The 10,178-nt window shown below is 48.1% G+C and overlaps 2 protein-coding genes across 3 annotated transcripts in view; one reads left to right on the forward strand and one right to left on the reverse strand.

Moving 5' to 3' along the window:
- LOC119188293 (dual oxidase maturation factor 1) overlaps window positions 1-10,178 on the forward strand; it is a 239,536-nt gene that overhangs the window by 41,949 nt on the left and 187,409 nt on the right. The gene's annotated exons all lie outside the window — the stretch shown is intronic.
- The window catches only part of LOC119165472 (fibrillin-1-like), a 137,096-nt gene that overhangs the window by 29,186 nt on the left and 97,732 nt on the right, over window positions 1-10,178 (reverse strand). For both annotated transcript variants that reach the window (XM_075896375.1, XM_075896381.1), the window contains 7 exons: window positions 9,852-9,974; window positions 8,925-9,050; window positions 8,621-8,740; window positions 7,701-7,826; window positions 3,840-3,995; window positions 2,806-2,868; window positions 1,706-1,831 (listed from right to left, as the gene is read on the reverse strand). In XM_075896375.1, coding sequence (XP_075752490.1) covers window positions 1,706-1,831; window positions 2,806-2,868; window positions 3,840-3,995; window positions 7,701-7,826; window positions 8,621-8,740; window positions 8,925-9,050; window positions 9,852-9,974 — 840 coding nt within the window. The remainder of the gene's footprint in view (window positions 1-1,705; window positions 1,832-2,805; window positions 2,869-3,839; window positions 3,996-7,700; window positions 7,827-8,620; window positions 8,741-8,924; window positions 9,051-9,851; window positions 9,975-10,178) is intronic.

A 10,178-nucleotide genomic window follows, 5' to 3' on the forward strand; every position in this document is an offset into this window, starting at 1 on the left:
GCTTCCCTCGGGGGAACACTGAGGAGGATGCGGAGCATATAATTGGTTAACGGGGTGTTAAAGTGCGACTTACTTGGGTCGATGGCTAAATTGGTTAACGTGGTTGTGAAATGGGGTGTTAAATTGCGACTTACTTGGGTCGATGGCTAAATTGGTTAACGTGGTTGTAGGAGGGGGTGTTAAATGAGTGAACACGTACACACGTATGCGAAAGGGCGGCGCTGGTCGAAGGGACGTCGATCATTGTGTTTGTGGATTCGTTGGCATTCATTTCACCGCGACCTTGGACGTCGACGCGCCGTACAAACCAACCGACGAGCGGCAACTGAGCGAGCGAGCGCCGACCTTGAGTATATATACAGCGCGACGGCGCATGCACTGTCAGCTGTTGAATGTTCTCGAAGCGCGACGGCGCCTGCGCGTCCACTGGAGAATCAGGAGAATTGTAGAATGTTCTCGAAGGGGAGAAGCGCGCGTGGCACAGATGGTGGGTGACGGTGCATGCGCGCGTCAGCTGTCGAATGTTCGAGAAGGGGTAGAAGCGCAACGGCGCATGCGCGCGCGTCAGCTGCCGATGTTCTCGAAGCGCGACGGCGCATGCGCGCGCGTCAGCTGCCGATGTTCTCGAAGCGTGACGGCGCATGCGCGCTACATTATACACCTAGCGAATGTTCGTGAAGAGGAGAAGCGCACGCGGTGTGTAGAGGAGGAAGGGTGCACAGATGGTGGAGGAGTGAAGCGCGCGCGGTGTGTAGAGGAGGAAGGGATGCACAGATGGTGGAAGGAGGAGGAGGAAGCTTGCGGACGGCGCCGCACTACAAGCCTCGAGTATTAGATGCTCCGCATCTAAAAAGGAAGCGTGGATGGACGGAAGCAATGACGGATGGACGTATGTTTCGCCCCATTCATCACAATTCACTCCGTAGATATGCTGGGAAAACCACTAACGCAATCTAGTTATATTATTCCCAGAACATATACACACAATGCCATCTATTGAGCAACTCATAAACTAGAGGTGGCTACATACTACTACTACTACTACTACTACTACAGAGAAGGGAACGACGCACGGCCTAAGTAGCTTCGGCCCTAAAACAACGCAACGGAAATACCTCTGTCTCCAGAGGTATTTCCTCTGTCTACAGAGCTCCGTGAGCAAGAACCAATATCGAAGGCAAATGATTTTGTTCCTCTAAGCTCAGGTCATAAATGAAAGGGGCTATTGTATCAGTTGTTATTAATGAACGAAGGTAATTTTAAAGGGTAGAGCAGCGCTGACTAACAAGGGCCAGTGCAACTAAATACTCGATAAAACGGCCGAAAAAACGACCGCTGCATCAGCTCATTTGGTAAGGACATCGAGAGCGTTATCCAGAGGTTGCAGGTTCGTTCCCTGTCAAAATCATGCTGTCCTTCCGTTCATATATTGTAATTACTGCAATACATATAAAAGAGTACAAATTAACGTATCCCGTGCCTTGGCTTCGTTACTTGTTGGTTTCATTAACGATGTACAAGTTATAAACGCCACATCCAGAAAGTAATCAAAAATTCATCGAGGCGTTACATCTCACTCTAAATTTTCACTTTAAATCCATCCACTGTGCTGAGAAGTTCGCCCTCGAGTTGTCTATGGGAACACGTGCTGGCGGCGGCAGAACCACACAACAGGTGGCGTGCCTTGCGCAGAACAGTGGCTTACCCACACAGCTCCGTCGGCTCGAGTCCAGCTTGAATCCATGCTCGCATTCGCAGCGGTAGGAGCCGTCGGTGTTGATGCACTTGCCGCTGCTGCATATGCCCGGGTTCTTGACGCATTCGTCGATGTCTTCTCAGGCGAGGCAGGCACGCAAAATGAGACAAAAGAGTGGGAAATGTCATTCCTCGGCCATTTTTCCCGTCGCATTCCACCATGCAGTGCACCTTTTTCCTTTCTAACCTCGGCATCGTGTAGATTGCGTGAAGCAACACGCAGGCCTCAAAGGGATTGTGAACCAATTATTCAAGTTATCATCTAATGACCTCAATGTACTTGTTTATTGCCTGACGAATTGATTACGGCAAAATTTACTTGAATTCATCAAGAACGATCGCTTTAACGGGGATATGTCGCGCGCTTTCAAGGGGCTTTGCAACGATTTTTCCACTAGCCATGGAATGGATTCACTGAAGGAGCTTATTGCCTCACAAATTCAGCACTGCGAACATTTTTCTGAATCCGTCTAGTACGTGCGGAGCTCCTTAGTCCCGACGAAAGCGCTGGAAGCTAAGCAAGGAGGGATGGCATGGGGAAAGAATATACGTCACATGCACCTCGTGACCTTGAGCACTTTTTGTCTTTTTTTCCCCTTCTAATACGCGGCTTTTCAGTGTGATCGCGCGTGCATGCATGGACAAGTCGCGCCCTTCCGCGGCTGCCTCAGTAACAACTAAGCACGCCGCCATTGTCAAGTCAGCCAATGGCTGATACAATAGCTGTGACGAGTGATCTTTAAGGTTGTGGCGTCATTTGTGTGACAAAAAGCAATTTTCAGCAGACTTTGTTAATTTATTGTGAATATTAGATTGCGTGCTGCGCTATGATATTTGGCTCGCGTGTTCTCGGGAGCGTCCACTACTGATTTGCAGCGTTTTTTCACCGTGCCCGAAAAGTGTTGCAAGCCTCTTTAATGAGCTTGAGGATGACCCCTTCAAGAAAGCTTTGCAGAAACTACAGTGGTGCTTCGAACTAACCCAATTTGCTAGTTTACTCAGCTACTTTGCTTCGATACGTGTAAGTAAAATCAGGATGCCATCACTTACCCAACGTGCTGCCGTCGACTTGCACGAAGCCTGGCCCTAATGGACATAGTGCCCTGAAACTGCCTTGTTAGGCATCGAGAACACATCACATTAATTTGCAGTCTTCTGTCGGTACTTTCTTCAAAGCGTTGTTTAAGAGCACGCAGCATACAGCATGAGAGAGAGGGGTCAAAAATATGTTTCCGCGTGAATAATTTGCTCGTACGGATATATTCTGCAACCCTTCTGCAATGCTTTGCTCACTGGTGAACGAACCAGCAGCACGTATATTGTGCGAAGAAGCGCTCTAAGAAAAAGCAGCGGTGGCAAGCTCTCACACATCGCCTCCTGTTTGGACATTCGCAATATTCGTCTTCGATTGCTGGCAAAGAGAGGGAAGGCCTTCTCTTGTGGAGAATCGTTACGTTATAGTCGGAGTCCTAACAGGGAAAGCACATGGCGTTTGAACTCGTTTGTTTTCACGTAGTGGGTGAGCGAGTCACAACTCACTTTACTCAAGAAGAATCGGGCGATTTCATGCACCAACGATTCAGAGGCACACATCTTTAACGTGGGATGAACTTTCTGAAATTTGTCCACTTCCGAAGTGCAAGTTCCTTTAGTACATATTTATAATTTTCGAAAACTTGAGAAGTGTGTGAGGAACGAAATTGTGTAGAATTTTACGCTTAGTCGGCTTTTGCCGGATAAACACAGATTGATTATGATAAAAGATGGCTAATGGTGAATAGTTACGCGAACATTAAAAAAGAGAAGCAAAGTAAGTTAGAGAAGTAGTTCTGCTGCAGCTTCTCATGGGTCTACCTATTTTGGCTCTACATTGACGTTTTTTTTCGTGCATCAAGCCATATACATCCGAATCGTGTCACGTTAATCGTAATTGTAAGGTGGCAAGTCAACAAATTCTCCACGGGCAAGTTTGAAAATAAAGTATTGCCAGACAATTTGTGAGATTCACGGGCGAGCTTTCCGTGTAGCGTTAAGCAGGAAAGGGGGGAGAGGGAATCTTGAGTTCCTGTGACGTCATCACTCACTCTCTGAAGACGTCGGACAACGTGTGCAGTGCGAGTCGTCACCCCAGGCGGCCGATCCGTCCATACAGCAGCACTCCTGGTGGGTCATGTTGCCCAGCCGTGGCTCCGAGCAACGCTGACCATGGTACCGCAGGTAGCAGTGCTTCTGGCGCAAGTCTGATCAAGACACGTGAGGGAAATACTTTGTCAAAAGGCGAAACGTGCTTCATCGTAAAGCCCCGTTCACTAAGGCACGGTACACCCAGGAGCTGAAGTTTATTTCAGGCAAAAGAAAAGTGCAGTTACCTATAGGGGACAAGGCGTCTGCCCTATTAAAGCCCAAAAATCTCATCAAAATGAACACAGCGCTCATTTTTAAGTTAAAAAAAGTAAGCACGATGGATAATTATTACGCGCAAGTCACTTGTGTGTTAAAAAAACAAACAGGTGAGAGCATTAGCTCAAGCAGGCAGATGAAAAGTTAATATGTAACAAGTGCCATGAGTCACTCATGATACACTATACGAAAGTGCTGCTAGAAAAGAGGAAGAACAGCTATCTTTCGAGGAACTTTATGTTGGGCTAATTTTTTTGTGTGACACTATGCTTATGCGGTGAGATTGCTGAAAGCACTTTGTTATTTCCTTGCGACACTTATTTACGTCGTAACTAAACCCGGCTGCATTACGTCCGGAGTGGTTTCAAAAAGAAGAAGTGATGAAAAAAATACACCGCCTCACGCCAAAGGAAAGCATGTGTAGATGCGAAGTAGCGGGCGCCAGCAGCGCTGGCGGCGGCACAATAGAGAAACCTGGGAAGGCGCAAAGCATGCAGTCGTGGACCGGTGTTTCTTACTGGAACATGCCAATCGCTGCTGATGGGCACTCAGAGACAGAAGACTCTGACTGGACACATAGACCTGCAGTCCGCTTTTAGTTAAAACACTTACGCTGCGAATATTTATTGTTAAAAAACGCAGAGGAAAAATCGCCCACCGGGCCTACCTTGGAGGTCCAGTGCCTATGGGCTGGCCACGAGATAACCAGTGAACGAGTTTGCAGCATCAGATATCGGCGTTTACATAGATAGCATTTCTGCATCGGGCACTGATTGTTCCGCCATCCACGGGACGGCTCTCAGCTCTCCCATAGTAGAGTACTAAGTACTCTAAATCGTTAACCACTTTTTCTAAACAAATAGCATTTATATGGACGCTATCGGCCGATTTTTTCCGTCGCTGGTTCGAACCCACCGGGGATTTGAACCGGCGGCACCTTGCTCCTCAGCGTGCTGCGTTAACCAACTAAACCACGCCACTCATATACTGTGCATTTTAATAACGGCGAGCTATATACATACACACACGATTATCACTGGCTTACTGTCAACGGACTTGAAAGAAACATTCCTGAAGCATGTACTTTGTTTGGGCAAGTCGTACATGCTTTCCCTAAACATTGACGTGTCCGATGGTTTGATCGATTGAGGAGAAAGTGAAGCACATACACTTGAATGAAAGAGGCGTTCCAAAACGTCTCTGACTCCACTTTCACTTTGAAGCAACAGGAAAAAAAATCACAGTATATCCACTGAGTGAATGATGATGAGAGGGGCGGAACGTGCGTCAGCCCGTCCGTGCTTCCGTCCGTTCGTTGGTTCTTGCTTCCGTCCGTCCGCGCTACCATCCGTGCGTTCATCCATGCGTCCGGTCGTCTGTCCGTGCGTACGTCCGCGAGTCCGTCCATCTGCCTGTCCGTCCGTTCGTGCGTCCATCCGTCCGTCTGCATTATAGTCTGTCTGTCCGAGCGTCCATCTAGTGAACACTCCAAGTACCGCCACTTCGCATCCCCTGTGGCACATACCTGCTCCGCGCGTCCGTCCATTCGTTCGTCCGTCTGCTAGTCTGTCTGTCCATCCGTCCATGCGCTCGTCTGTGCGTCCATCTAGTGAGCATTGTAAGTACCGCCATCTCCAATCTTGCATCCCATGTGGCACATTCCTGCTCTAAAGCGGGTATCAGCCACTGGTGGCTACATACACCAACGGATGATGGACAGACCCACACCCTAAGGAGCTTCGTCCCTAAAATTAATCGCATCAACTCCAGTACTATTCGGGAAGTTGTTGGTCCTGTCGTGCCGACGAATTAGGATCCTATCGAAATGCGCACTGCCACATTCACTTTAGACAGGTAAACTCAACTCGCTGCCCCAGACGATTTTCGGTGACGCTTGTGTCGTTGAGACATCGCACGACTTCGTCGTCGCAACAGTATACATCTGACTAGGACCCTTGTGGATTGACGTCATGACCTTCTTGCTGCAAAACTTCCGTGCGAAGTGTTCATAGGGTGTGCCAGGTATAGTCACTGGAGACTACAGCGTTAATGTACTTCGACGTCAAAACCAGTGGCTTGTCGCGTTTCTCGATGCCGAACTTTGACTTCGTCTCCTGTTGGGTGTCACGCAGTCAACTATTCGCAACAACACCTGTTTAGATATTGTGGTTACTGTATCACAGTCAGTTCGGCACAATCGACCATGTTCGCTGCATATCGATGATTCCTAACTCTTCTACCCTTACTTCTTATAACAGCCCGACCTGCTACTATTGCGTTAATTGATCCAGCCTTGCGCCTAAACTGTGACTTTTTCCATCAAGAAACTCGCTAGCAGACGCTCCTTGCGTTGGCGTTGTGAGGCGAAAGGGGGGTAGCGTAGGAGATGAGAGAAAGGGGAAGAAGACGCGCATGCGTAATAAAGGTGGTCACGCCGCACACCGGGTTAAGCTTGACCCTAAGCTGCTTCGAATACAAAAAGCGCCGTGCCGTAACTGTCTCTCTCAGGGGAGGCCATCTCAACAACACGACGCAGAGGATGAGATAATGGGAATGAAAGGGGGAAAGGAGGAGAAGTAAAGGATGTCCCATTGTACGAGTGCTGCCGTGGTCCCTGATTCGAAATGCTTGGAGACGTTTATTTGGTGCCGTGAACAGGAAATGTGGCTTCGCTACCTTCCTCGTCAATTATGTCAAGGGTTGAAGTAAAACTCGCGCCTGGGATAATATGGTATCGTTAACAAGCCTGGTGTTACACAACGCTCATTTAAGTTTTGCCAATCAATATTTTGATCATGCCACTTGCGCGTTTCGAAGACGGGACATGGTCGAAGCGGGTGGCCCCGTCGTGGTGGTTTAGTGGCTAAGGTGCTGACCCGCAGGTCGCGGGATCGAATCCCGACTGCGGTGGCTGTATTTTCGGTGGAGGTGAAAATGCTGTGGGCCCGTGTGCTCAGATTAGGGTGCACGTTAAAGAACCCCAGGTGGTCGAAATTTCCGGAGAACTCCACTACGGCGTCTCTCATAATCATATGGTGGTTTTGGGACGTTAAGCCCCACAAATCAATCAATCAATCATCCCCTGAACTTACAAGTGCACTGAAGCGTAAAGATCGCTCGCACAAGAAGGTTAAGTGTTCTCCATTTAGCAAGTGGAAGGAAGAGTTCAGCTCTTTCCGAGCTCTGTTCAAATGCCTATATAAACAGGACCACACTTCATATATTGCATCATTAGAAAATGATAGTTCTGACAGGCCAGCTGAGTTTTGGAAGTATGAACGCAAACTGTCTAGCAAAAATGGGAAGTCCTTCAGGCTACTGGACTCAGGCGGTGTGGAAGTGCATGCCATTTCTGACAGTTTTGCCACCCATTTTTCATCCGTTTGTAAGACCTCAGGTTTTGAGACGTCATACCACACATCACCAATCAATCGATCGACGAAGCGGGTGGATTTGCAGAAGGGCCAGATAAGTTTATCTTAAGCGGGTCTCGGGATTAGCGAGGAACCCACGAGGAGCTCTGTTATACGCCCTTGCATGCTTACCGATGCAGCTCTTGCCGTCTGTGGACAGCCGGAATCCCGGCGGGCATGTGCAGATGAAGCTGCCGCGTGTGTTGGCGCACACTCCGCCCAGGCACAGCTGCGGCATGGACAGGCACTCGTCCACGTCTGCGTGGAATCAGCAAGCGGCACGATACATTATTACTGATGAATGGCAACGGAATACGACAGATACGGCGAAGTCTTCAAGGCATTCCTGTTGTTTTACTGGACCCGCGTCACAAGATTACTGTATGGTCACTTGTTATATGTGTGTTCTATTCAGCATGTTTTTCTACTTATTATGATTATTTGATATGTATGCTCTACATATCATATGTCTGTCTTAATCACTACGATGCGGTAACTGTTACGTTACCTACACGTGTTTATTCACCTACATGATGACTGGAGACGTTATTAGGTACATTATGAATTGTTAACAGACATTTTAGTTTGTAATCTAATGGGAGAACCGCTAGTTGGTTGTCCTGCTATGCGGTTGCCCTGTCTCTTTTTTTGGTGACCTTGCTCGTGTTCGCTAGTAATATGTAAGCATTCAATCAATACCAACGAACCGAGTTAAATGCCCTAACAATATAGTACGCTGTTTGTGCCTAATCTGAAGCAGTGATTTCTGACTGCTTGTTGCTGATGGAATAAAAAAGCTTCATTCTAGGATTACGTCTACCGTCTTTTAAGTGTTGCCACTTGAGTTTTCACTACTCTCGAGAGCCCTCAGAACGCTCATATTTTTTTCAAAACAAATCAAGCTGCGATACTCTGAATACACAAGCGAAGCTGACAAACAATATCTTTTTCTGAAAATCTGTCGTCCCAATTAGAGGAAATGCCTGGACCTATCATTCTATTTAGATAATGTATTGAGAATGTTCATAAGGAAATGTAAGTAGCATCCGCACCAACGCAGTGTCGACCGCTGGGCGACAGCTCGAATCCCCTCGGACAGGTGCACTCGAAGGAGCCCTCGGAGTTTCGACAGGTGCCCTCCTGGCACATGTCGTGGTCGCACTCGTCAATGTCTGCAACAGAAAAGGCGGTAGGGAGCGAAAGAAAGAAAGAAAGAAAGAAAGAGAGAAAAAGAAAGAAAGAAAGAAAGAAAGAAAGAAGAAGGAAACGTTAGGCAAACAGTGGTGCCCGAGGTAGGCCTTCGGGGGCCTTGTCTTATTGAGATGTCAATTAAGCATTCTCTGCACGTCCGCTCACCAACGCATCTTCTGCCGTCCTCGCTGAGCTCGTATCCCTTCTGGCACTCGCACTGGAAGCTGCCGATGGTGTTCCGGCAACGACCGTTGTGGCAGATGCGGTACTGAGTACGGCACTCGTCCACGTCTGCGATACGCGCAAGGAAAAAAACCAAACCAGGCGGGGAGCATTCGTGTTGCCCCTCGCGACCCGTAACTTTAAGCTCTCACGGCAAGAACACTGAATATGAAGAGCGATGCAACTGCGACAACAACAACAACAAGCAGTTGAAGAGCCACGGAATATTTGCTCTTAAATTATCAGATGACGCCTAATCTTTCGGAGTTATCGACTTGTCGATAATTGTTGACTGAGCGCTGTGTTCTACGTACTTTCAAGGACGTCAGCATCTGTCGGCACGGAAGCCCTGATTGCATGGCTATGTTTGCGCAATACAATCCTTTATTCACAAGAGCCCGTATTCGCAAGCCCGTATTCATAAAAGCGTCGCACACTAAACATTTTCATAAGATAATATTTGAGCCAATCACAATGCGGGACGCGTCATTAGCAAAGCTAGCTGACCAATCTAAAAAACGCTTACGAAAAAGAAGTTTTTGAATTCCGCCTCCTCAGTCGGAGAGTTTTTCTGTGAATGCAAGTGCAACTGGAAATGACAGCGCCGTGAGCATGCACATTCACAAGATGATAATCAAATATAGTAGCGCGATATGCATTGCCGTTGTGTACCTTTCGTTGCCATCTACTGTCTACTAGCGCATTCTGAGCGTCACAAGTTAGCCAGAAGGTTATCCATAATACGTACTGAATGCAATCGGCTCTTGTAACTCCGTGTACACATAGATGCATGATCGCTTGATTTCGATGTGTAACCATTGCTGAACGTGAGGTATGGTGACAGCTATCGGCTGGCAATCGCGTACTTACCTACACAGTCGTTGTTAGGGGATAGCTGGAAGCCAGGATTGCAGATGCAGTGGTAGGAGCCCGGCTCGTTTTCGCAGATTCCGTTGGCGCAGATTCCGGGACCACGGGTGCATTCGTCGTAATCTGCGGCGCAAGGGTGCTGCGGCATCTCAGTCGCATCCAAAATGCACTGTGGCGTCACACTCAACGCTTCGACGTAATTTTCACGTTTGTTTGTGGTCAATTCATGATGTGTGTGTGTGTGTGTGTGTGCGTGTGCGCGTGTGTGTACGTGTGTGTGTGTGTACGTGTGTGTGTGTGTGTGTGTGTGTGTGTGAGTGAGTGAGA

The sequence above is a fragment of the Rhipicephalus microplus genome, chromosome 1 (assembly GCF_043290135.1).
Source record: "Rhipicephalus microplus isolate Deutch F79 chromosome 1, USDA_Rmic, whole genome shotgun sequence".
Taxonomy (NCBI): domain Eukaryota; kingdom Metazoa; phylum Arthropoda; class Arachnida; order Ixodida; family Ixodidae; genus Rhipicephalus; species Rhipicephalus microplus.